Source organism: Phyllobates terribilis, unplaced genomic scaffold, assembly GCF_046119375.1.
Source record: "Phyllobates terribilis strain yellow unplaced genomic scaffold, ASM4611937v1 Scaffold_5__5_contigs__length_657084704, whole genome shotgun sequence".
Classification (NCBI taxonomy): domain Eukaryota; kingdom Metazoa; phylum Chordata; class Amphibia; order Anura; family Dendrobatidae; genus Phyllobates; species Phyllobates terribilis.
In genome coordinates, this window is record NW_027362765.1 from 394,191,177 (window position 1) to 394,218,425 (window position 27,249).

At 46.2% G+C, this 27,249-nt stretch overlaps 1 protein-coding gene across 2 annotated transcripts in view; it reads right to left on the reverse strand.

Annotated features, from left to right (window-relative positions):
• Positions 1-7,156: 7,156 nt before the first annotated feature.
• Positions 7,157-27,249, reverse strand: part of LOC141271219 (uncharacterized) — a 61,896-nt gene continuing 41,803 nt past the window's right edge. The window contains exons 7-15 of one of the 2 annotated variants that reach the window (XM_073681338.1): positions 20,795-20,885; positions 19,808-19,949; positions 19,247-19,351; positions 17,814-17,904; positions 17,661-17,730; positions 15,590-15,667; positions 12,482-12,584; positions 10,982-11,088; positions 7,157-7,677 (exon numbers count right to left, since the gene is read on the reverse strand). In XM_073681338.1, the coding sequence (XP_073537439.1) occupies positions 7,542-7,677; positions 10,982-11,088; positions 12,482-12,584; positions 15,590-15,667; positions 17,661-17,730; positions 17,814-17,904; positions 19,247-19,351; positions 19,808-19,949; positions 20,795-20,885 (923 nt within the window). In that variant the 3' untranslated portion in view covers positions 7,157-7,541. The remainder of the gene's footprint in view (positions 7,678-10,981; positions 11,089-12,481; positions 12,585-15,589; positions 15,668-17,660; positions 17,731-17,813; positions 17,905-19,246; positions 19,352-19,807; positions 19,950-20,794; positions 20,886-27,249) is intronic. The other variant, XM_073681337.1, reaches the window with a different exon arrangement.

The following is a 27,249-nucleotide window of genomic DNA, read 5'->3' on the forward strand; positions in this document are numbered from 1 at the left end:
GAGGAGAGTGTGAAGGAGCACTCAGGAGAGGAGGAGGAGAGTGTGAAGGAGCACTCAGGAGAGGAGGAGGAGAGTGTGAAGGAGCACTCAGGAGAGGAGGAGGAGTGTGAAGGTGCGCTCAGAGGAGGAGAGTGTGAAGGTGCACTCAGAGGAGGAGAGTGTGAAGGTGCACTCAGAGGAGGAGAGTGTGAAGGTGCACTCAGAGGAGGAGAGTGTGAAGGTGCACTCAGGAGAGGAGAGTGCGAAGGAGCACTCAGGAGAGGAGGAGGAGAGTGCGAAGGAGCACTCAGGAGAGGAGGAGGAGAGTGCGAAGGAGCACTCAGGAGAGGAGGAGGAGAGTGCGAAGGAGCACTCAGGAGAGGAGGAGGAGAGTGCGAAGGAGCACTCAGGAGAGGAGGAGGAGAGTGCGAAGGAGCACTCAGGAGAGGAGGAGGAGAGTGCGAAGGAGCACTCAGGAGAGGAGGAGGAGAGTGCGAAGGAGCACTCAGGAGAGGAGGAGGAGAGTGCGAAGGAGCACTCAGGAGAGGAGGAGGAGAGTGCGAAGGAGCACTCAGGAGAGGAGGAGGAGAGTGCGAAGGAGCACTCAGGAGAGGAGGAGGAGAGTGCGAAGGAGCACTCAGGAGAGGAGGAGGAGAGTGCGAAGGAGCACTCAGGAGAGGAGGAGGAGAGTGCGAAGGAGCACTCAGGAGAGGAGGAGGAGAGTGCGAAGGAGCACTCAGGAGAGGAGGAGGAGAGTGCGAAGGAGCACTCAGGAGAGGAGGAGGAGAGTGCGAAGGAGCACTCAGGAGAGGAGGAGGAGAGTGCGAAGGAGCACTCAGGAGAGGAGGAGGAGAGTGCGAATGAGCACTCAGGAGAGGAGGAGGAGAGTGCGAAGGAGCACTCAGGAGAGGAGGAGGAGAGTGCGAAGGAGCACTCAGGAGAGGAGGAGGAGAGTGCGAAGGAGCACTCAGGAGAGGAGGAGGAGAGTGTGAAGGAGCACTCAGGAGAGGAGGAGGAGAGTGTGAAGGTGCGCTCAGAGGAGGAGAGTGTGAAGGTGCGCTCAGAGGAGGAGAGTGTGAAGGTGCGCTCAGAGGAGGAGAGTGTGAAGGTGCGCTCAGAGGAGGAGAGTGTGAAGGTGCACTCAGAGGAGGAGAGTGTGAAGGTGCACTCAGAGGAGGAGAGTGTGAAGGTGCACTCAGAGGAGGAGAGTGTGAAGGTGCGCTCAGAGGAGGAGAGTGTGAAGGTGCGCTCAGAGGAGGAGAGTGTGAAGGTGCGCTCAGAGGAGGAGAGTGTGAAGGTGCGCTCAGAGGAGGAGAGTGTGAAGGTGCGCTCAGAGGAGGAGAGTGTGAAGGTGCGCTCAGAGGAGGAGAGTGTGAAGGTGCGCTCAGAGGAGGAGAGTGTGAAGGTGCGCTCAGAGGAGGAGAGTGTGAAGGTGCACTCAGAGGAGGAGAGTGTGAAGGTGCACTCAGAGGAGGAGAGTGTGAAGGTGCACTCAGAGGAGGAGAGTGTGAAGGTGCACTCAGAGGAGGAGAGTGTGAAGGTGCACTCAGAGGAGGAGAGTGTGAAGGTGCACTCAGAGGAGGAGAGTGTGAAGGTGCACTCAGAGGAGGAGAGTGTGAAGGTGCACTCAGAGGAGGAGAGTGTGAAGGTGCACTCAGAGGAGGAGAGTGTGAAGGTGCACTCAGAGGAGGAGAGTGTGAAGGTGCACTCAGAGGAGGAGAGTGTGAAGGTGCACTCAGAGGAGGAGAGTGTGAAGGTGCACTCAGAGGAGGAGAGTGTGAAGGTGCACTCAGAGGAGGAGAGTGTGAAGGTGCACTCAGAGGAGGAGAGTGTGAAGGTGCACTCAGAGGAGGAGAGTGTGAAGGTGCACTCAGAGGAGGAGAGTGTGAAGGTGCACTCAGAGGAGGAGAGTGTGAAGGTGCACTCAGAGGAGGAGAGTGTGAAGGTGCACTCAGAGGAGGAGTGTGTGAAGGTGCACTCAGAGGAGGAGTGTGTGAAGGTGCTCTCAGAGGAGGAGAGTGTGAAGGTGCACTCAGAGGAGGAGAGTGTGAAGGTGCACTCAGAGGAGAAGGAGGAAGGTAGCGAGGCTTCTCCTCGCCCGGGGCAAAGATGTAAAGGGAACTGGTCACCGCTGCACGCAGTTTGGGCAGCATGATTTTAGCAAGGTGTATTTTTCTCTAAAATGCTCATCTTCGGCTATGGTCCCTGACCGGATCGTTTAAGTCTTTAAAACTGCTTAGATATTTTGGAGCAGAATATACCCGGCTGCAATGGTGCATCCAGGTTGCAATTCATGCTGCCCACAGTTTGGAAAGCATGAATCAGATAACAGGTTCCCTTTAATTTACTGCCCTAGTACAGTATGTGAGTATCCTGAACAAGGCAGATGGGACAATTAACCCAATGCCCCATTGAAGTAGCCCCCTTAGCTAAGTACCCTGAATTTGAATACAAATGCACGTAGCTTGGCAGGTGTGTGGGTGGCACTGTCATCGGCACCACACGCGTCCTGTAGTATGTGTGCATCTTAATGTTTAATCAGCACTGCTCACTATGGCGCTGGAGTGTTTGTTTCTGGAAGGTGCCGGATAACTTCTAACTTTTTTTTAGACTTCATTAAAAGGAGTATTCCCATCTCCAAGATCCGATCCCAATATGTAGTAAGTGTAATAATAATATTAGCAAATACCTCCAATTACAAAAACAGTATAGTTCTTCTGATTAGCTATGTCACTTACCCCATGGGCAGGGTATTGCAGTAGCTTAGGTATCCATGGTTACGACCACTCATATAGGTACAGTTAATTGTTAGTGCTTGCAACCATGCATTCCTAAGCTACTGCAATTCCCTGCACATGGGGTAAGCGACATAATGAATCAGAAGAACTATACTGCTTTTCTAAATTGGAGATATTAGCTATTATTATTTACACCTGCTACATATTGGGATAGGATATTGAAGATGGGCATACCCCTTGACGTACTTCAACTTCTCAGGATACCAATTCAATATATTACTGTGACATGACAAAACCCTCATCGGGATGCAATTGACATCAAAACCACTGGGTGGCCACATGTAGCATAAACATCTTCCGACAGAGTATCACAAAAAGCTTTACGTCGTCATCAACCGGTCACAGGTAGCCACAAATAAAATGTACAAGTTTATTTACAAGAAAAACACTAATTTTTCCGCATTCTTTTCATTCTCAAGAAATGTCTATTACAAGAATGAACAAGTATAAATAACATCGGCAATCATTACACAAATAGATAAAAAAAATAAAAATACAATAAACTGCTCAAACAACAAGTGACGACAAAGCCGGTGGGCCCGCTTCTGACCGGCCCTTGCCGTGGGATAGAAGATACAGTAGTGATGGCACGCTGGAAACAAATCGTCTTTTCAGGATGAATGGGAAACATTTTATGAGACTTTTTCAACCATTGTTACAAGTGCACTGACTACACAATACGTGTGCGATGCTGCCGCCATCTAGTGGCGGTTTGGGGGGATAGACTGCGATGGAAAAAAAAAAAAAAAAAAAAATTTGGGATAAAGTATCAATTTGGATCATAATTAGTTAAAATGACAATATACAGTGATATAGACAGATCAATGGGGTTGTTGCGTTGGCAGACCTGTATTGTAATCGACGGCGCTAGTATGTGGACATGATACATTTATCATTTTAGAGCAGCAGTTTTCAGAGGAGTCACAAGAATGCAAATCTTCCAAAAACGGTGCCACGCCTGTCGACTGGCCGTGTCTGGTATTGCAGCTCAAACAGATTAGCTTCTATAGAACTGAGCTGCAATACCAGACACAGCCCATGGACAGTTGTGGCGCTGTTTCAGGTTACCAGTTTAAGCGCATAATAGACAAATCATTCCCAATGCCAATTCCTTCCCCACAGAACATAGTAGCGCAGCGTTCATGCAAATCAGTATTAACCTCTTCATGACCAGGAATGAAAAGCCCTTAAAGGATATGCACACCTTCAGGGACTCATTTATTCTACTTAAATGCATGTACCGTATATATTGGGATAAAACTCATTTTTTGGAAATGGGTTTCAATAAAAATGTTGCCCCGTTTGGCTTTTACAGGTTCTTTGCTTCTTGTAAATTACTGGCTGCAGAATGAGCTAACTGAAAATCTGTCAGTGAGCTCTTGGGAAGTTTGTAACTTTTCTGTCTTTCTCGGAGCTCTGCTATGGTGATGTATGACCACATCAAAGTTTGACGTAGTCATAAAATCATCTAAGAGGAGATCAAAAAGGTAGTTTAAACTATAAACTATCCATCAAAACGTGCTCACTGACAAATTTTCAGTTAGCCCATTAAGCAGCCAGTGATGTGCAGGGAAACAAAGCGCTGGTAAAAGCCAAACTGTGCTAAAATTTAAAACGGAACCAAATTGCAAAAAAATTATTTTTAAGCCCAAAATACATGCAAGTAAAAATTGTCTGTACAGGTACATATATTTTAATGGCAGCATTTTTTTCCATTTTTGCCTTTCCACACTTCAACAATCAAACCTTTGGGGGGGGGGGTTTGAAAATAAAATGTAAGTGTTTAAGTGAAACAAACTATTTTTATTTTTGTGCAAAGGTTCGTGGGTGATTGCTTTTAATTTTGTGCCTTTTTTCCACTGTAACTGGGGAATCCAGAGGAGGCCAAGTTACAGGGGAAAACAGCCAGATACAGGGACACAAGGCTCTAGGCAGAGCTGACCTACATCCCTTAGACCCAGCAGGTATGCTGCTATTGATACCCGCTGATCATCAGATCCTACAGAAGAATTTGCATTGCCGATGCTTCTATTCACTATACAACGGCAAAAGAAAAAGACGGAGTCAGCAATAAACCGCTTCTGTCTTCTCTTCTGGGTCCTAGATGTCAGGAGCTTTAATTCTCCTCCTAAAAGAGCAGGAGAGCGCCGTAGATTTATGGAGCTTGGTTGTTATCAGGTTAACGCAAATAATCAGGGGGGGCAACATAATACGTTTTTTTTTTTCTTATTAAAAAGTCTGAATTTAAAAAACAGCATCGTATAACGGACCGAGCGCTTACATAACGGAACAAAAACCATCCGCAATATGGAGCGCAGCACAGATAAATAGTGTGCACCGTATGGCGGATAGTCCCTCGCTCTCATATTCATTTATATAATCAGTTTTCTAGGTTACAAAAATAATGGAGATTCAGGAAATACAGGAAGTCTCTCTGCTCTGAGCGACTCTTTGGCACAAAAATCCTTTATTCTTCACCAAGTAATAGAGTCATCCATGTGTAAACCTACACGAACGTTTGGCCTTTCTCAACAAGAGCAAAGACTCAAAGCTAACGGCCATGTTTGGTCAATGGTCACTTGCTCTTCGTCAGCATTCTGTCAGCACTATAGGTGTTGGAACCATCCATTGAGAAAGAAATGGTCTGTTTGACATTTGCGAGAATTGTTAAAAGAGTAGTGCGGCCATGCCTGGAACCCGGTAAAGGATATACAATTTATCAAAAGCTTGTATTCATACTGCCAAGCCCAAATCTGCAGCCAGACCAGGTCCAGAGTGCAGAAGGTAAAATTAAAGGGGCTCCACTTATTTTATTTTTTTTGTGGATTGGCTGAGTGAATGCAGTTCTTAACTAGTCAGGAGAATAAGCCAGGAAATTCAGAACACAAATCCATCCACCACAGGGCTGAAAAGATTTGATGGGTTAGGTCTGACCGTAATGATCCTTCTAGTGGAGAGTTACGGTTTAGTTTTTCTCCCCAAAAAAAAAACTTCTGCAGAGCGAAAGCAGGTGACCATGAGAACACGGCAAAAAAGTATGGTATATCTCATCTTCTAGTATTTCTGGAATTATGGCTTGATCTTTACTGGACTCCTAAATGGATTTTTGAAGAAAATTTGAGATCCATCAACACAAATCAAAGCCAGGGGCGGAAAAAAATGTAAGAGATTAAAAACATAAAAAAAAACACCGCTAAAGTACATAAAAGGCCAGTGCTCGGAAATAAATTACATGCGGTGAAAGGCAGGCATAGAAATCATTTCATAGAGAGAATTAATTCTTCACATTTCATGATATGAACCACGTCATAGATATTTTGGGGGAAATGTTTTCACAATAAAAAAAAACAAAACAGTGATCACTTTGGGCGAATTGTCAAAAAAAAAAAAAAAAAAAAGGATGTAAACACGTCAGATACAGTGTGAATATTCCAAGAGTTAAAATAGAGAGAAATCAATATAAAATAAGGCACATGGAAAAGAAGGCCTAAATCGCCACCTTCTCCAACCAGCTACGTCCACAAGGCAGGCAGAAGGTTTTTCTTTTTGGTCCTCGTTAGGCACAGCTCATATGCGGTGCGTGCGGCCGCAACAGTAAATGTATATATATAAAAAAATCCAAAACATTCACAAAAAGGTGATCCAGGTCTGCGAGGGCTGGAAATCCCTCCTTCACACCAGCTTTCCTGCAGCGACTGACGGGCGCAGCGGTCGTCTTCAAGAGATGGCTTAGAAACATGGAGGGAAAGTTTCATCTTGCAGACTGAGGCTCAAAATACCATATATTAAATAATGGGGGATGAAATTGCATAACTGAGGATTAGCTGGATGTTCGGCTAAATGTAAAAAAAAAACCAAAAAGCATAAAATGATTTTGCAATGTGGGGGAGGGGAATGAATAAATGTAAATGCATAAATGTGTGGATATATTTGCAATTAAAGTTATATTTTTCAGGTATTTGCAATTTTTTGTGTGCATGTATGTAAAAGGGAATTAAAAAAAAAAATGGGTTTTTTCTTTTCTGTTCATTTTTTTCTCGGGTAAACAATATTAAATTAATGGTCTTTTAATTCTATAATGGATATATAGTTATGTAATATATTTTGTTTTTCATCTTTAGGTGAATTTTTTTGTCTATGTAATATATAACATTATTAAATCTATAAAATAAAAATAAAATGTGTAAAAAAAAAAAATAAAAATAAATATATATATATATATATAACACATTTTATAATATCTATATTATAAAATTTGTAAATATCCATACACAAATATATATATATATATATATATATATATATATATATATATATATATACACATACATACATACATACACACACACACAATAAAACACCTAAAAGATGAAAAATAAATGAATTGTATAATTAAAACAACCATTATATAGCTTCCAAAAAAGGGAAAAAAAAAACACAAATGGGCTGCAAAACTATGGCATCAGTTATGCAATTTCATGGTGCGGTACAATACTGCGTTCGGCTGCCTGTTCATGAACAGATCTATAACAGGTCTGCATATTTCCAGAATAGTCGGTCCGCTCTGGTCTGTAACAGTTGGCACAGTGCGGGCAGATGCCCACTGCGTGGTCCAGTAGTAAAGTGCAGGCTCGGGTACAGCTCTCGCCTCATAAGAGATGGACAGACTGCGGCTTTTTTTTTTTTTTTTTTTTTTTTTAAGAAATTGCACTTGGATCGCATTTCTTCATGATGTCCTTCGGCCCTGTCCGCTCCTCCCATGGATTAACTTTTCCAAGGCTTTCGGTCTGCACCCTTGTTCTCCGGTACGTGGCGGTAGCGGCATTTCTCCCCATAAGTGCAGCCGTTCAGCCTCCAGTAGAAACATTCACTGGTTTTAGGGGGTACTTTCTTCTTGGCGCTAAAAAAAAAAAAAAAAAAAAAAAAAAAAAACTCATTTTATTGCATTTATTATCCTTCTTCGTTGTAGTTTACTAGTTACATTTATGGATTGTGCAGTAGCCTTTAAATGGATCAATATTAAAGGCCGCACGCGTATCGGGGGGCCGCACGCCTCTGCTTTCCCATGTAAGCAGTCAGGAATAGAGAGGCTCGCTGATACATTTCTGCTCGTCATTCTGATATTCCAGCTGCTCGGTAAAGTTTTTTTTTTTTCTACTTTTAAACAACAGACGTTTGGGTCGGCGCAGTTCAGCGATTATTAAATATTGATACGCGGTGCGCGCCCCCTTGGCACATTCCAGCTCTCGATTCACGAGCCGACTGCTCAGGCAGCAGAATTAAGGCGAGAAAGCAATCAGCTCGAGTTGCGAGGAGGGTGAACAAATGGTAGATGTCACCCAGGACTGCAATTATTACTCTGCAGCATATTAATGGGAGACACGAGGCGCGCAGACCAGAGGGAGGAGGATGGGCAGAATTTAAGGATCGGCACAGTCTGTTCATGGACAGAAGACCGCTCCTAAAACTAATATTATAAGAAGGAAGATGTTGCACCTCCGGAGCGATCATTACCAGCAGCAGGAAATAGACCATTACAGATCAATCAGAGGGCAGAGCGGCGAGGCCGCGGCCATGTCACCTCTCAAGGTCTAACGACAGTTCTGCAGTGTCACCAGTGAGACGCAGAGGGCTATATGCAACCAGATAAGACATAGGCATCACTTATCATTACCTCCACCTACTGCTAAAAAATTCTATACCCTTACACTCAACACCGGAGTAACAGCATGGTCTCAGTGCAGTCACCCTTTATTACCAGATAAAACTACCTTTGGTGCACAGATCATATGCACTGTAATTGCCATCCACCTTTATTCAGGAGGTGGTTCTTCTTAATCAGTATTCTGTCAGTACTATGTGGACTGGAACTTTCTTTCACTAACTTCTTAGCATGCCTTCCTACTGTCATTGTTGTCGAAGGGGTAACATTTCTCCTTTTGGAGCGTGACATACCGGCTCTGGCATGCCGATGTAAGGAGGCTTATTTGCCGTGCAATGCTCCTCTGGGAAATTTAATATGCAAATTGCCTCTTCAGAAGGGAAGAGGACTTGAACTCTATAGCGCCATCAGTTGGAACCAGCGATCCTACAAGTCACAACTGACACTTTAACGAGCCTTGCAATATGACTTGAGATTCTGATTCGGCTTTTATCCCAAGTCATATTGCAAGGCTCGTTAAAGGGTTGATTGTGACTTGTAGGACCGCTGCTTCCAACAGGTGGTGCTATAGAGTTCAAGTCCTCTTCCTCTCTGGAGAGGCAAACATACGGTCATTGTTTAATAGCTTGGTGTCCCGAACTGAGAGCTTGTCTTCACTATGCCTGTTTGTAGTTAGACAGGCAGCAGAGCAGAAGCAAAACAAAGCCCGCCCCCTCTTTGTATAGCAAGACAAAGGCCCGCCCTCCCAGCTTGGTGTAGCAAGACAAAGGCCCGCCCTCCCAGCTTGGTGTAGCAAGACAAAGGCCCGCCCTCCCAGCTTGGTGTAGCAAGACAAAGGCCCGCCCTCCCAGCTTGGTGTAGCAAGACAAAGGCCCGCCCTCCCAGCTTGGTGTAGCAAGACAAAGGCCCGCCCTCCCAGCTTGGTGTAGCAAGACAAAGGCCCGCCCTCCCAGCTTGGTGTAGCAAGACAAAGGCCCGCCCTCCCAGCTTGGTGTAGCAAGACAAAGGCCCGCCCTCCCAGCTTGGTGTAGCAAGACAAAGGCCCGCCCTCCCAGCTTGGTGTAGCAAGACAAAGGCCCGCCCTCCCCGCTTGGTGTAGCAAGACAAAGGCTCGCCCTCCCCGCTTGGTGTAGCAAGACAAAGGCCCGCCCTCCCCGCTTGGTGTAGCAAGACAAAGGCCCGCCCTCCCCGCTTGGTGTAGCAAGACAAAGGCCCGCCCTCCCCGCTTGGTGTAGCAAGACAAAGGCCCGCCCTCCCCGCTTGGTGTAGCAAGACAAAGGCCCGCCCTCCCCGCTTGGTGTAGCAAGACAAAGGCCCGCCCTCCCCGCTTGGTGTAGCAAGACAAAGGCCCGCCCTCCCCGCTTGGTGTAGCAAGACAAAGGCCCGCCCTCCCCGCTTGGTGTAGCAAGACAAAGGCCCGCCCTCCCCGCTTGGTGTAGCAAGACAAAGGCCCGCCCTCCCCGCTTGGTGTAGCAAGACAAAGGCCCGCCCTCCCCGCTTGGTGTAGCAAGACAAAGGCCCGCCCTCCCCGCTTGGTGTAGCAAGACAAAGGCCCGCCCTCCCCGCTTGGTGTAGCAAGACAAAGGCCCGCCCTCCCAGCTTGGTGTAGCAAGACAAAGGCCCGCCCTCCCAGTTTGGTGTAGCAAGACAAAGGTCCGCCCTCCCAGCTTGGTGTAGCAAGACAAAGGCCCGCCCTCCTAGTTTGGTGTAGCAAGACAAAGGCCCAACCCCCGCTTTGTGTAATCTGTCTCAAGACAGATTACACTCGGCAACAAGCAGTTAACTGCAATTTGTACAGAAGGAAGACCCTCTATCATTTTGAGTGAAATTTCTCGGTTAAAATATCATAATTATTAAAGGGGTTGTCCGGCGTTCGGGTACATGTCTGCAGTCTCACAGTGTGACTGCAGAATTGTGAATCTTCACACTCGGAGCGCTGTGAGGATTCTTTGGTTCCGAGAGTGTGGCCGCAAAATACAAGTGGTACCAGCGAGAGATGCGCGGCCGGACACACCTAATCACATCACATACTTGTGGTCACATGACCGCCCACTCCCAGCGCAGGAGAATCCTCACAGTGTGAAGTGAGTGTGAGGAGTCACAAGTCTGCAGTCACTAAGGCCGGACAACCCCATTTAAATGAAGTGATTTGCAGATCGTCTAATTATCATATCATCTATCCCTTGAGATCAAGTTGTCTGAAAGCACAGGGACCATTCAATTACATCTGTGTCCAAGAAAGCCGAGGCGCAATACAGCTCCCAGCACAGCCCCATAACGCTCCTCACACAGATTCCTTACCATAGAGTTGATGTCGCCATAATTTTTCTTTTAATACATATAATTATTAGGCAGAAATGTAATTTACAGATGGGGAAAGCTGAGGGGGCCGTGATGAGCAGGCATCACCCAGCAATAGAAGAATAGAATATAAATCATTGCTGTAGCCTTAAAAAATAATATAATGATTGATGCTCGATACTACTCGATTATCTATAAAGGCAGAAGTGCAGCGAGTGCTCGCAGGGGTCACACAACTTACTTTGCTGCTGCAGTTTTAGTTTGTGCTTCTGAACCGATGACGGCTAAGGGTCGGTAAGGCTTGTCCGGGTATCGAATCACTAACTTTGTGTTCTCTACTTCTTTACCCTGTGGATAGAAGCAAAATAATTTTTTTCCCCCTCTTTCATTTTTTTGAAAAAGACCCCTTCCAAAATTAGTAACTTATTTTCACACCGACCACTAATTTTTTTTTCTTCTTACTCATACTTCCTTTCAGTTTTCAGCAGGCTCGGAATACACCTCCATATACAGCTGCTACACCGAATCCACCAATCGCAATAGGTGAGGACACAGCTCACCTCCTCCTCCTTCACAGTGACCCTTGCACGCGCTCATTAGCTGCTTTAATATAAAAGATTGAGACCAAGTCTGTTCATTGTGGCTATGTACAGGTGTTGTTTCCTGAAACAGGAAGCTAGATACTAAAAAAAGCCCCAGTGGCCAGTGTGAGAATTGCAATTTTTCTATTTTTTTTTATTAATACAGATTGTGATATGGGAAAAAAATTGGCAAAAATAAGTAGTGTGAAATCTATTTTTCATACAGTTTTTTCCCCCATCACAATCTGTATTAAAAACATTAAAAAAAAGAGGAATCCTACAATTTTAACACTGGTCACCGGCGGGGTTTGACTAATTTCCTGTTTCAGGAAATAATACATGTACATTAGCTAAAATGACTCTGATGCCATCTTTTATACTGAAGCAGCTAATAAGCATGTGCAAAGGTCAATGTGAAGGGAGGGGGGGAGGAGGTGAGCTGTGACATCACCTATTGTGATTGGTGTATCATGTGTTATCATATGTGTACTCCTCCCTCTGATGATAATGAGCCTGCTGAAAACTTCTTGAAAGCACAGGAAGTATGAGAAAGAAAAAAAATTCCAGTGGCCGGTGTGTAAACTGCAAGATTACAATCTGTTTTTTTTTTTTTTTTTGTATAAAAAATTGTGATGTTAAAAAAAATTGGCAATTTAGCAGGGGGCGCTAAAACAGGCGTGTAACAGCAGGGGGCGCTAAAACAGGAATGTAACAGCAGGGGGCGCTAAAACAGGAATGTAACAGCAGGGGGTGCTAAAACAGGAATGTAACAGCAGGGGGCGCTAAAACAGGCGTGTAACAGCAGGGGGCGCTAAAACAGGCGTGTAACAGCAGTTTTTCTTCCTTCTGGGGGAGAGATAACTTGCATAAGCGGTATTATAGTTCTGCAGGCTTCAGAGCTGAGATCTTCCACCATAACCTACTGGTTTGATACCTGCATAGAGTTTGCTGTAATGATTTCAGTTCTGGGAAGCGTCATCTGTAAACTAGACATTGTGAAGTAATATGTACTGGGAAGAACGTGCTGCCCACCCAATCTGCTTGCTAGAAGCTTCCTTAAAAAAGCAGGATAAGAAGAGCTGTACCGCTACAACATACGCGCTCATACACCTAAAGAAGCTATTACTAGGTATACAGAATACACACGTGCGACTTCTTACCTGCAGCGCCTCAAGTGCTCTGGCTGTCGCAATGGGGCATTTAAAGTTTACAAACGCACAGAATCTTTCACCGAGGAGACGAATGCTGTGAATTTCACCATAACTGGGGGAGAAAAATGAAATAAAATTGCAAAAAAAAAAAAATATATTAAATAAGTTGCAAAAAATTAAAAATTGCTGTAAAAACGTAAACTCTACATTATTGATGTTTTGCCAGCAAGTCCCAGAGCTTTCTGCAGGGTCAGTTGGTTAATCAGATGCTCATCTAATTTCAGAAAATAAAAATTACAAAGGAATGGAAAAAACAGCACATCTGCCATGTTTGTTCTGAATTCTGCAATTCTTTATTTCTCCTGCGGAGGCGCTGAAGGAGAATTGAACACTTTCCGCCTTATTCCATCACTGATCACATCTGATCGCTGAGGATTTCAGCAGCAGAACACTCTGTGATCAACTGATAAATGGAAGTCATGCCCTCCGACCGGGCAATAAATGGTCTAAAAATTAAAATAATTAAGATAAATAATAAATATTAAATTATTATTTCTGAGTAAAAAAAAAAAAACCTCTTAGACTAATGAGAGGACTATGGAAAGGTGCTGGCATTGCCTCCCGCCATCCATTAAGCAGAGCGCTCCGGCTGACCACTGTTGCAGAGCGATGCTTTTAAGTAACACGTAACGACAACGCTAATTTCAAGGCTAATTATCAGAGGCAAACAGAGTTAATGAGATGAAGCCAAGACGTTCCCCTCCGCAGAATATACAGGTACAGTCACAATCTGTGAAACTGAACTAAGTGAAATGATGGCCAATCTCAATTCTAAGAAACAGAAAAAGCAAAAAAGCGTGCCGAAAACCAGAAAACCTAGTGCAAAATATGAGGAAAAGCAAAAAAGTGTGCTATTTTTACTATTTAATTTTAAATAATTATTTAATAATATAAACAATATTATTAGTAACAATGATATATAACAATTACATTTTTAATTACATTTATTTATTTATTTATTTATTTTTGCTTTTTTTAATGGCATGCGATAGTTTGCTACATCACAGTGTATTATTTTTGCTATTTAACCCCTTCACAACATGTGCCGAACATGTACTGCAAATGCCCTGTCCCCCCCTGTGGTGCAGACTCCGGCGCTGAGACCGCACTTTTCCGGGCACATGTCAGCTGATTCTTACAGCCGACATGTGCAAGCAGCAGCCGCGGGTGAAATCGCGATCCACCTGCGGCTGTTAACTAGTTAAATGCCACTGTCAAACTGACCGCGGCATTTAACTCGCGCTTCCGGGGAGTGAATTGTTGGCTCCGCCCATCGGAGACCCCATCACATGATCGCGGGTCACTGATGGGTTGGCATGACAACCCGGGGTCTGGATGAGACCCACCCTCCCCTTGTGGTTGTCATAGCCGATCTGCTATGAGCGCCACCCAGTGGTCGGCGTTCATAGCAGATGAGCACTTTTGTTAAACAAAGCAGAGGTGATCGGACAATCGCAGCTTCAAGTCTCCTAAGGAGACTATTGAAGCAAGTAAAAAAAGTAGAAAAAAAGGTTTTAAAAATATTAAAAAAAAAAATTTAAAAAAAAGTTTAAAATCACCCCCCTTTCAAAATAAAATTAAAAAAACAAACAAAATATACACATTTGGTATCGCCGCGTTCAGAATATATATATTTTTTTATGTTGATAGATTGGGCTAATCCAATCGGTAAACGACGTAACGATAAAAAAACGTAAACACCAAAATTACGTTTTTTTGTCGCCGCAACATTGCAATAAAATGCAATAACGGGCGATCAAAAGATCGTATCTGAACCAAACTGGTATCAATAAAAACATCAACTCGGCGCGCAGAAAATAATCCCTCACCCGGCCCCAGATCCCGAAAAATGGAGATGCTGAGGGTCTCAGAAAATAACGTTTTTTTTTGTTTTTGTTTTTTTAAACAAACTGGATTTTTTTTCACCACTCAAATAAAAAAGAACCTAAACATGTTTGGTGTCTACAAACTCGTAATGATCTGGAGCATAAGAATGGCAGGTCAGTTTTAGCATTTAGTGAACATGGTAAGAAAAAAAACCAATTGTGGAATTGCACTTTTTTTCCCTTTTTCCAGTACATGATATGGTAAAACCAATGGTGGCGTTCAAAAGTACAACTCGTCCCACAAAAAATAAGCCCCACACGGCCATATTGACCGAAAAATAAAAAGGCTATGGCTCTGAGAAGAAGGGGAGCAAAAAATGAAAAACCAAAAACAGAAAAGGGCTGCGGCGTGAAGGGGCTAATTTTAAACCATTATTTATTATACACAATAATATTAGTAACAATGATATATAACAATTACATTTTTAATTGTATTTTTTAATTTCATCAATTTTTTTTTGCTTTTTTAATGGCGTCTTAGTTTGCTACATCACAGTGTATTATTTTTACTATTTAATTTTAAACATTTAATAATATTATAAACATTATTAGTAACAAAGATATATAACAATTACATTTTTCATTTTGTTTTTAATTTTGTTGCTTTTTTGAATGGCATGTTATAGTTTGATACATCACAGTATATTATTTTTTACAAATTAATTTTTGTGATGTAGCAAACTTTAACCTCACGTTACATGCTATTAAATGTGCATTTAAAGGGGTATTCCAGACTATAAAATTTACCATCAACTTGATAGAGCATAATTGTAAGATCGGTGTGGGTCTCGCAATGATCGCCAGAATGGGGGGACTTGTGACTTTACCTGATCTCAGCCACACATGTTGCATGGAGCGGCCGGTTGCGCATGCGCATTGAAGATATGGAGATAGCCGGTCGGTGCGTCGTAGGCTTTGAATAGGATAGCGGGGCGCGTGCGCAAAAAGTCGCTCCAATCAACTGATCGTGTCTGGGGTCTCGTAAATAAGAGAACACATAGGTCCCAAGACCCCTGTTCTGGCAATCAATGGGGTCCCACTGCGTCGAGCGGCATACCCGGGAGAAGCTTTTTACTGCAGCAAGAAGCCGCCCAGCCGAAAACAAAGCAGCTTAAAATGCCGGCCCTTTACATAAAGCAGCAGAAACGGTGAATATAAAGCTTTTCCTTACTATTTAAACAGGTCCCGCAGCTGCTTTTCCGTTATCTGGTCGGTGACGTTTCCTACCCACAGCGAACAGCTCTGCGTCCTGCAGAACAATATACGAGGCAGGAGAAGTCAGTGCAGGGAGATGACAAAGAAATCAACCTGAGAAAAGCAAATCCTGAATAGCCACAAAATGTTGCTAAATAAACAATGTTCTGAGGGTGCCAAGATTTATGCAAATACTAAATCTTCGCATATTTTTATACATTCAGTTACAGATGTGAATGTCGCCTTGTCGTGGCAGGTGGGCTTACATGGCTAGCTAATAAAAACGTTTGTCTAGAACCTCACATTAAAACAGTGTTTGTATATACACATTATATGGAGAAAAGTATGTGCCCCCTCCACATTCCACATCCATAGACGTTAATATGGAGTCACCCCTCTGCAGATATAACGGCTCCAGCTCTTATCAGAAGGGTTTTTTTTTTTTATAGGATTTTGGGAATTTTTGCCCCTTCATCCAGAATACCATTTGTGAGGCCAGATACTTATATTGGGGGGGAGGCCGGACTCACAGCCTCCGGTCTAGGTGTTGGATGGGCCTGAGGTCCGGGCTCTGTGCAGCCGATCATGTTCTCCCCTCCATGTCTGTATGGAGCTTGTGCACTGGGCACCGCCATGGGGACCTGAAAATGGCGAACCCCAAAAGGTTCCCACAAAGCTACAGTTGTCCACGACATTTTGTGCTGAAGAATTAAGATTTCCCTTCACTGGAACTAAGGGACCAAACACTGAATAACGAGCCCATACAGCCAGTGGTCTCCTAAGTCATTGCATAGAAATAATCTTGCAGTACCCTGTGTGGCTACTACACAAAGTACGGGGCTGTGCCAGATCTGGTGCAAAAATTCAGCGGATCAGTGGGTGTTTCGGGGATTGGACCCATCAATCATCTAAGGTTATGTTCACATGTTGCGTTTTTGCTGCAAAACCTGCTCTCTTAACAGTAAAGAAGCTGCTTACAAAAAGCAGGTTTTGCTGTGCTTTTTGTTGCATTTTTCAGGATCCCAAAGTTCAGATTTGCTTCCCCCATATAAGTATGAACACAGGTCACCAATGCAAGACATATGGGAAACCATAAAAACATTTTTGGAAAAAGGGCAATCTGATTAAATTATTTAGTGGAAAAACATTTTTATGTCTGAGAAAATAGTGACTATTCTGAATAAAAACATTCACATGAAAAAATACACAAAATGTAACAGTGGGGGGAGGTGAATTGGTCAGGAATAGTTTACCTAAGACATTGGCAGAGTATTGAGTTCATACTACACTGTTTACTTTCACATTTTGGTTGGCCCCATGAGTTGATCAGGTATTGTTCAATTTCACACCTTGGTCAGCCAACATTTACTTTGCACACATTACTAAACTGTAATAATCCTAACTGCCATTCTCAGGTGAGAACATGAAGACATTATAGTTTAAACTTGGGGGAAGGGGGGACAGAAAAATAAATAGGTGAAAAAAATGCTGAAAGAAGTGACAAGCCGCAGTTTACAAAAAGGCAGCAGTTTTTCAATTCAGTCAGGAAAAACAAAAACAAATGTGTGTGCATGAGATTTCTGAAATCTCAGCTTTTGCTGGTACTGTAAAAAGCAGCTTTTAGTTTGCATAAAAAAGCAGCAAAAATGTATTTGTGTGAACATAGCATTATTATACCCTAAAAAAAGAAAAGAAAAAGAAAAGAAAATGCTCCGTTCAAAATTCAGCTCTGCTACATCTATAGTAACCAGAAGATAAAGAACAGAGTCCACCGCAGCCAACATGATAGAAAGCGGTGGAAACGGATCCTGTAATAAGAGACGGCAGTTGTCGAGAAACATTCTCCAATAAAATAGTTTATAATAATATCCCAGCGAAGACGCTCGGGAAGGAACTGAACCGTGGAACGCACGCCTGACTTCAAGATTAAAAAGGGAAGACAATCTGCATAAGTGAAATACTTGTGGAGAGCATTTATACGCTGTTGTCAGCCATTACAGATTTATAGGGTTTCCTCCGGCAGCAGATGTGGCGGCAGTCGCACTCACTCAGACAATTCATTTAGGAAGAGCAGCTCCTCTTCTACCGTCTCATCGAGCTTCATGTTCTCCTGCAAGACTGCCGGGAAAAGAAGGAGAAGAAGAGTCACCGAGAGTTCGGCCTGCGCCCCCGTAAATAAGGGTAACTGTCCGGAAAATCACCTTTAGCAGAAATTGGCGCTTCCAATACAGCAGCGACAGATCCGTATTCCTCTACCAAGTGAAGGCTTTGTCCCTGGGTAAAACCCAGATCCTACAAAAATAGTGAAATACACCTTAGAGTATGTTAAAAATACTAAAAATCTGTAGCTTACTTTGACGCAGCGTATCCAGTTTTCTGCTTTGATGATTTTATTTATTTATTGGAGGATTATAAACATCTATTTTATTTGCTCAGCATCTCCATAATCTCCGAAATCTGGATGTTAAGAATGAACTACTTCCCTGACAGCAATCAGAGATGTTGAAAATGATGGAGGCAACATTTGGCTACAAATTTGTGAACAAGTATAACTGTATGGAGTAAGGTGCAAAATCTTAAAAGGGTTCATCTCTTCTTCAGTCTTCAGGAGCGCACCGCTCCTCTGCCTCCTGCTTGCTGCAGAGCACCGCTCCTCTGCTCCTCTGCCCCCTGCTTGCTGGTGTGCAGCAACTTTCCCTTGAGTGACAGTTTGGACCAGCGGCACGGCTTTAATGCTAGTCTGAAATGTGTCCTGTCTCAGATGCTGCAAGCAGAGACAGATTTGCATGAGCAGCATCGGAGGGGCAATGAAGCTTGGCAGATCCAGTAATCCGGCCAACTTCACAGCAGTGCTTACAATCTGTATAGAGGACTTCTTGTAATTGCATGCTCCTTGCCTAGGAAATCAGCCACCCCTAAGACGGCAGAGTTGGCCGGTAACCTGGACAACAACCTAAAAACTATAGAATTAAAAGTCCTTCCGTTCTTGAGAGCAGAGGAATTTTAATAAGGCTACAATCACACATTGCAGAAAATTTCCGCTGCTGATTCAGTTAAGAATCCGCTGGATTTGGCTGCAGATTTTCCCCACAGTTCATCTACGGTGCATAGAATATGGGGGAAACTGCAATGATAATCCCCAAAATATGAAATCTGCACCATGCTTTCACTGTCATGCGGATTTTTTTTTCTGCAACGTGTGATTGGGATTTTGAAAAACCCATTTACTTGTACTGTAAATAGCTGCGGACTTGCTGTGCGGAATTGATACCGCAAATCTGCGACGTGTGAACCAGAGGTAAATTACAAAGTTGTTTGTTTTTATCATGTGGTTTGCAATTTTACCCCTTCATCTACACTGACTACTGGAGACTCACTTTCTGATGACCTGCCCTTCCTCCATGCTTTATATTGCACCTCAGCACTTTCACCATGCTTTCCACTGCAGCACAGCTGGAAATACAGAATTGTGATGTGATCGAGGAAAAAGAAAAAAAAAAAGCAGAGAACTATCCTGAGTATCCCAAGATTTACTGACATTTTTATTTTACCTAATGGCATTTTATCAACTATATTACACAGGCCAAAAATAATCAAAATGCAGGAATGTATAAAAAAAAAGCCACTAAATTACCATGAGTTGCAAAACTTGGCAAGTGTGTATCTCCTTTGAAGCCTCGCTGCACCCGTCATCCAACTTTAACACCATCTTGAAGGCTTCTTCTGCTTCGGGATACCTCTGTGCAAAAGGACAACAAACTGTTAATGGCAAGTAAACCTAGGTTATTTTATCTACAGGGAGAGGCGACCACATCACATCTATTAAAAGCTTCACAAAATGTTGAGCAGGATGATGGAGGGGCACAAGTGCAGGTGTAAGGCACAAGAAAGGCGACGGCTGCGCCCTGTGCAGCAGCATGCATGTCACAGGCTTCTCTTAACATTTAAGGGGGTCCCTGATTATACAGAAAGGGTGCAGATTACATAATACTTCTCATTGGTGGATATATACAGCGGAGCAGGATGCTGTATACCAGGCTCATCCAGTACATATATACCGTGTATAACCAGTGTGTGAATCTTCATCCATCCTACATTAACATTGCACACGACTAATACCGTATGCAACACAGACACGGGAAAGCAGCCAAAGCGCCTGAAGCCAAAGTTACTACAACTTTAAAGAGCGACGTACATTGCATCCCTTCAGGGCCCGGCCTTTCCTGAAATAACCCTTAGGGCAATCAGCTGAGAGCTGTATGGAAACGTCTGCGTCCACCAGGGCCTTGGGGTAAAGCTCTAGCTGCTCGTAGCAATAGGAACGGTTTCCAAAATACCTGCAAAGTGCACAAAATATTAGTGAGGCCAAGAAAGTCATTACAGGGGAAAAAAACAAACAAAAAACTTTCTCCACGTCCAATAGTTCGGCACCATCTGGTAAACTAGAATATCACAAGACTTAAACTCGGCCCTCCAAAAATAAATCAATCATTTTAGCTATATCTGGAGCCCTGTAACCTCCTACAGCATCCATAACCAGCGCCATCAATATGCAATGGGGAAAATGAGAAAACAACTTCTGCTCAAGTCAGTCTTCACAGCTCACCTCCACCTCCTGCTGTACAATGACACCTTTATATACAGTAGGTAACACAGGATCCACCATTAACAAAAGGTGATGTCACAGGTCACCTCCTCCTATACAATGACTGATAACACCTCTATATACAGTAGATATCACTCATTGTACAGGAGGGAGAGGAGGTGAGCTGTGACATCACCTATTGTGAATGATGAATCCTGTGTTATCTACTGTATATAGAGGTGTTATCACTCATTGTACAGGAGGAGGAGGTGAGCTGTGACATCACCTATTGTGAATGGTGGATCCTGTATTATCTACTGTATATAGAGGTGTTAACACAGGATCCACCATTTACGTTAGTTGATGTCACAGCTCACCTCCTCCTCCTGTACAATGACTGATAACTACAGACTTGGATGAGGTCAGTATATTCCCCATGTTACGTACACAGATAATGTTATCTATCACGATGAACAAACATTTCCTTAAAATTCAAGGAATCAGAGCACAAATCCAATTTCCACCGCAGTTGACATGATGGGGAGATACAAGTCCTCCGGCAGACCCGTCTGACGTTCCCCGGCTGCACATTTTTACCTGTAATCTTTAGGATCTAATCTGATGGCGTCACTGAACAGTTCAATCGCTTTGGTGTAGTTTCCGTCTTCCACTGAATTAATGCCTTGTTCTGGAAGAAAAGAGAAGGTTAATAAAAAAAAAAAAAAGGCGAGGAATGTGGGAATTCGTGTGTGCGGAGCGCTCGCTGCCCGCACGGAGGGGCAGCCACACAATAAGCAACTAAGAATTAAAAAGAATGGTTTTGTTTTGTTGTTTTTTATTTTGTAAGCAAATTGTTGAACGCCGACTTGTTTTTTTCCCTTTTTGACTATAAATGTAGATTATCCAAAGAGCAGCATTATCTACAAGAGGCAGAGTACCCAAAAGTACCCAATCACAGACCGAGCATGATACAGAGACCCCTAAAGTAGCAACAGGACATGTGTCCCCAGTACAGTCAGCATGTCAGAGCCCCCTACAGCGGAGCAAGCACAAGTCAGGGACCTCATAACAGACCCAGCATGCCCCCATAAAGCAAGCACAAGTCAGGGACCTCATAACAGAACCAGCATGCCCCCATAAAGCAAGTAGAAGCCAGGGACCCCATAACAGAACCAGCATGCCCCCATAGAGCAAGCAGAAGCCAGGGACCCCATAACAGAACCAGCATGCCCCCATAAAGCAAGCAGAAGCCAGGGACCCCATAAAAGAACCAGCATGCCCCCATAAAGCAAGCAGAAGCCAGGGACCCCATAACAGAACCAGCATACCCCCATAAAGCAAGCAGAAGCCAGTGACCCCATAACAGAACCAGCATGCCTCCATAGAGCAAGCAGAAGCCAGGGACCCCATAACAGAACAAGCATGCCCCCATAGAGCAAGCAGAAACCAGGGACCCCATAACAGAACCAGCGTGCCCCCATAAAGCAAGCAGAAGCCAGGGACCCCATAACAGAACCAGCATGCCCCCATGGAGCAAGCAGAAGCCAGGGACCCCATAACAGAACCAGCGTGCCCCCATAAAGCAAGCAGAAGCCAGGGACCCCATAATAGAACCAGCATGCCCCCATAGAGCAAGCAGAAACCAGGGACCCCATGGCAGAACCAGCATGCCACCATGGAGCAAGCAGAAACCAGGGACCCCATGGCAGAACCAGCATGCCCCCATGGAGCAAGCAGAAGCCAGGGACCCCATAACAGAACCAGCATGCCCCCATAAAGCAAGCAGAAGCCAGGGACCCCATAACAGAACCAGCATACCCCCATAAACCAAGAGGAAGCCAGGGACCCCATAACAGAACCAGCGTGCCCCCATAAAGCAAGCAGAAGCCAGGGACCCCATAACAGAACCAGCATGCCCCCATAGAGGAGCAAGCACAAGCCAGGGACCCCATAACAGAACCAGAATGCCCCCTCCATACTGAGCAAGCAAAAACCAGGGACTTCATAACAGAACCCGCATGCTCCATAGCAGAGTAAGCACAAGACAAGGACCACATAATAGAACCAGCATGCCACCTTAGTAGAGCAAGCACAACAGGGACCTCATTACAGAGCCAAAATGCAGCAGAGCCAGCACATAATGAAGACCCAGTTACACAGCCTGCATGCAACATACCCACTAAAGCTGAGCAAACACAAGGCTGTGACTTACAGTCGGCATGCAGAAGAGACCCCCATAGTACATTACAGGGCCACCATGCAGCAGAGGCAGCACATAATGCAGACCCCATTACAGAGCCAGCATGCAGCAGAGCCAGCACATGAGGACCCCATTACAGGGCCAGCATGCAGCAGAGCCAGCACATAATGCAGACCTCATTACAGGGCCAGCATGCAGCAGAGCCAGCACATAATGAGGACCCCATTACAGGGCCACCACACAGCAGAGCCAGCACATAATGAGGACCCCATTACAGGGCCACCATGCAGCAGAGCCAGCACATAATGAGGACCCCATTACAGGGTTACCATGCAGCAGAGCCAGCACATAATGAAGACCCCATTACAGGGACACCATGCAGCAGAGCCAGCACATAATTAGGACCCCATTACAGGGTCACCGTGCAGCAGAGCAAGCACATAATGAAGACCCCATTACAGGGCCACCATGCAGCAGAGCCAGCACATAATGAGGACCTCATTACAGGGCCACCATGCAGCAGAGCCAGCACATAATGAAGACCCCATTACAGGGCCATCATGCAGCAGAGCCAGCACATGAGGATGCCATTACAGGGCCAGCATGCAGCAGAGCCAGCACATGAGGATGCCATTACAGGGCCACCATGCAGCAGAGCCAGCACATGAGGATGCCATTACAGGTCCAGCATGCATCAGAGCCAGCACATAATGAAGACCCCATTACAGGGCCAGCATGCAGCAGAGCCAGCACATGAGGATGCCATTACAGGGCCATCATTCAGCAGAGCCAGCACATGAGGATCCCATTACAGGGCCAGCATGCAGCAGAGCCAGCACATAATGAAGACCCCATTACAGGGCCAGCATGCAGCAGAGCCAGCACATAATGAGGACCCCATTACAGGGCCAGCATGCAGCAGAGCCAGCACATGAGGATCCCATTACAGGGTCTCTGTGCAGCAGAGCCAGCACATAATGAAGACCCCATTACAGGGTCACCGTGCAGCAGAGCCAGCACATAATGAAGACCCCATTACAGGGCCACCATGCAGCAGAGCCAGCACATAATGAGGACCCCCTTTACAGGGCCTGCATGCAAAATAGCTCATATTAAAGCTAGCACATGACAGGGACCCCATTACAGAACTAGAATGTAGCGGAGCTGTGGATTTCACTCTGTGCATTGCTGCAAATGTCAATTTCCACAGTGGATTTTTTTTTTATCTGCTGAGTGAGAATCAGAATTAGTTCCATCTTGTTCATGATGCCTGTCCTGTAATACGCAGCATTAACCCAGCAAGTGAATCCTCAGCAGGACGTTAACTGCTTAAAATCTTTTACAGATTACCGGATCCGACACACGCCCGTACATAGAAAATGCAGCGGAAAGTGACCGGTGCATCAGCACGTCCATTAATGCTGCAGATTTTACTGAGGACTTTGCAATCTACAGAGTGAAATCTGGGACTAATCATGCAGCGTGTCACAAATTTGCCGCGGATTTGCAGCCGATAACCTGCACATGTGAACGCATCCTAAACGTTCAATCCTACAGATTTGCACCCACAGGTTTTCAGGGTATGAGTCGGCGTCTATTCTGTAATAGTCACAGAACGAGACGTCAGAGCGCAATGTATACAGTTGGGAATTGAGCAGAAACAGATGTTTAATGTGTAACCTAAAATGCACGCAGCTCTGAAGCACTTTACTGTAAAAAGCCAAATCATCATCATGTATAAATGCACGTTACAACACGGCTGGGAAAGTGTGAACACAACCTACACTGTGATCTCTCTGCAATTACGGCAGATCGGGTGCAAATCTGTGAACTTTTTCTTTTCACTACTGACCTCTGAATATCAATTAGAGATACATTGCATGCTTCCCACCCAGTTAGAGACTTAACCCTCAAACGTTTCTGGGATTTGAGAGAAAAAAAAAAATATACTAACTTTTTTTTTTCCCCGAGAAAGATTGCAATTTTTTACTGGGCGCTACGTCTTGTACTGCAGCTCAATACCACTGACATTAATGCAGCAATATCAAATCAAACCTATGGCCCAGAGGGGCGCTGTAATGAAGAAGATTTCACATAATCTCTTTTACTGCCTTAATTTATATTGTTTGTTCTTTTTACATACTATATCTCTTTTTACAACATAAGAATTGCCCTCAATTTCCTGTACAGAGACAAAGAGCCGCCCCCCCCCACGTCCTGTACAGAGGCAAAGGGCCGCCCCCCCCACGTCCTGTACAGAGGCAAAGGGCCGCCCCCCCACTTCCTGTACAGAGGCAAAGGGCCGCCCCCCCCACTTCCTGTACAGAGGCAAAGGGCCGCCCCCCCCACTTCCTGTACAGAGGCAAAGGGACGCCCCCCCCACTTCCTGTACAGAGGCAAAGAGCCGCCCCCCCACTTCCTGTAGAGGCAAAGGGCCGCCCCCCCACTTCCTGTAGAGGCAAAGGGCCGCACCCCCCACTTCCTGTACAGAGGCAAAGGGCCGCCCCCCCCACGTCCTGTACAGAGGCAAAGGGCCGCCTCCCCCACTTCCTGTACAGAGGCAAAGGGCCGCCTCCCCCACTTCCTGTACAGAGGCAAAGGGCCGCCTCCCCCACTTCCTGTACAGAGGCAAAGGGAAGCCCCCCCCACTTCCTGTACAGAGGCAAAGGGAAGCCCCCCCCACTTCCTGTACAGAGGCAAAGGGAAGCCCCCCCACTTCCTGTACAGAGGCAAAGGGAAGCCCCCCCACTTCCTGTACAGAGGCAAAGGACCACCCCCCCACTTCCTGTACAGAGGCAAAGGGCCGCCCCCTCACTTCCTGTACAGAGGCAAAGGGCCGCCCCCCCCCACGTCCTGTACAGAGGCAAAGGGAAGCCCCCCCCACTTCCTGTACAGAGGCAAAGGGAAGCCCCCCCACTTCCTGTACAGAGGCAAAGGGAAGCCCCCCCACTTCCTGTACAGAGGCAAAGGACCACCCCCCCACTTCCTGTACAGAGGCAAAGGGCCGCCCCCTCACTTCCTGTACAGAGGCAAAGGGCCGCCCCCCCCCACGTCCTGTACAGAGGCAAAGGGCCGCCCCCCCCACGTCCTGTACAGAGGCAAAGGGCCGCCCCCCCACTTCCTGTACAGAGGCAAAGGGCCGCCCCCCCCACTTCCTGTACAGAGGCAAAGGGCCGCCCCCCCCACTTCCTGTACAGAGGCAAAGGGACGCCCCCCCCACTTCCTGTACAGAGGCAAAGAGCCGCCCCCCCACTTCCTGTAGAGGCAAAGGGCCGCCCCCCCACTTCCTGTAGAGGCAAAGGGCCGCACCCCCCACTTCCTGTACAGAGGCAAAGGGCCGCCCCCCCCACGTCCTGTACAGAGGCAAAGGGCCGCCTCCCCCACTTCCTGTACAGAGGCAAAGGGCCGCCTCCCCCACTTCCTGTACAGAGGCAAAGGGCCGCCTCCCCCACTTCCTGTACAGAGGCAAAGGGAAGCCCCCCCCACTTCCTGTACAGAGGCAAAGGGAAGCCCCCCCCACTTCCTGTACAGAGGCAAAGGGAAGCCCCCCCCACTTCCTGTACAGAGGCAAAGGGAAGCCCCCCCACTTCCTGTACAGAGGCAAAGGGAAGCCCCCCCACTTCCTGTACAGAGGCAAAGGACCACCCCCCCACTTCCTGTACAGAGGCAAAGGGCCGCCCCCTCACTTCCTGTACAGAGGCAAAGGGCCGCCCCCCCCACTTCCTGTACAGAGGCAAAGGGCCGCCTCCCCCACTTCCTGTACAGAGGCAAAGGGAAGCCCCCCCACTTCCTGTACAGAGGCAAAGGGAAGCCCCCCCACTTCCTGTACAGAGGCAAAGGACCACCCCCCCACTTCCTGTACAGAGGCAAAGGGCCACCCCCCCACTTCCTGTACAGAGGCAAAGAGCCACCCCCCCACTTCCTGTACAGAGGCAAAGAGCCACCCCCCCACTTCCTGTACAGAGGCAAAGAGCCACCCCCCCACTTCCTGTACAGAGGCAAAGAGCCGCCCCCACTTCCTGTACAGAGGCAAAGAGCCGCCCTCACTTCCTGTACAGAGGCAAAGAGCCGCCCTCACTTCCTGTACAGAGGCAAAGAGCCGCCCTCACTTCCTGTACAGAGGCAAAGAGCCGCCCTCACTTCCTGTACAGAGGCAAAGAGCCGCCCTCACTTCCTGTACAGAGGCAAAGAGCCGCCCTCACTTCCTGTACAGAGGCAAAGAGCCGCCCTCACTTCCTGTACAGAGGCAAAGAGCCGCCCTCACTTCCTGTACAGAGGCAAAGAGCCGCCCTCACTTCCTGTACAGAGGCAAAGAGCCGCCCTCACTTCCTGTACAGAGGCAAAGAGCCGCCCTCACTTCCTGTACAGAGGCAAAGAGCCGCCCTCACTTCCTGTACAGAGGCAAAGAGCCGCCCTCACTTCCTGTACAGAGGCAAAGAGCCGCCCTCACTTCCTGTACAGAGGCAAAGAGCCGCCCTCACTTCCTGTACAGAGGCAAAGAGCCGCCCTCACTTCCTGTACAGAGGCAAAGAGCCGCCCTCACTTCCTGTACAGAGGCAAAGAGCCGCCCTCACTTCCTGTACAGAGGCAAAGAGCCGCCCTCACTTCCTGTACAGAGGCAAAGAGCCGCCCTCACTTCCTGTACAGAGGCAAAGAGCCGCCCTCACTTCCTGTACAGAGGCAAAGAGCCGCCCTCACTTCCTGTACAGAGGCAAAGAGCCGCCCTCACTTCCTGTACAGAGGCAAAGAGCCGCCCTCACTTCCTGTACAGAGGCAAAGAGCCGCCCTCACTTCCTGTACAGAGGCAAAGAGCCGCCCTCACTTCCTGTACAGAGGCAAAGAGCCGCCCTCA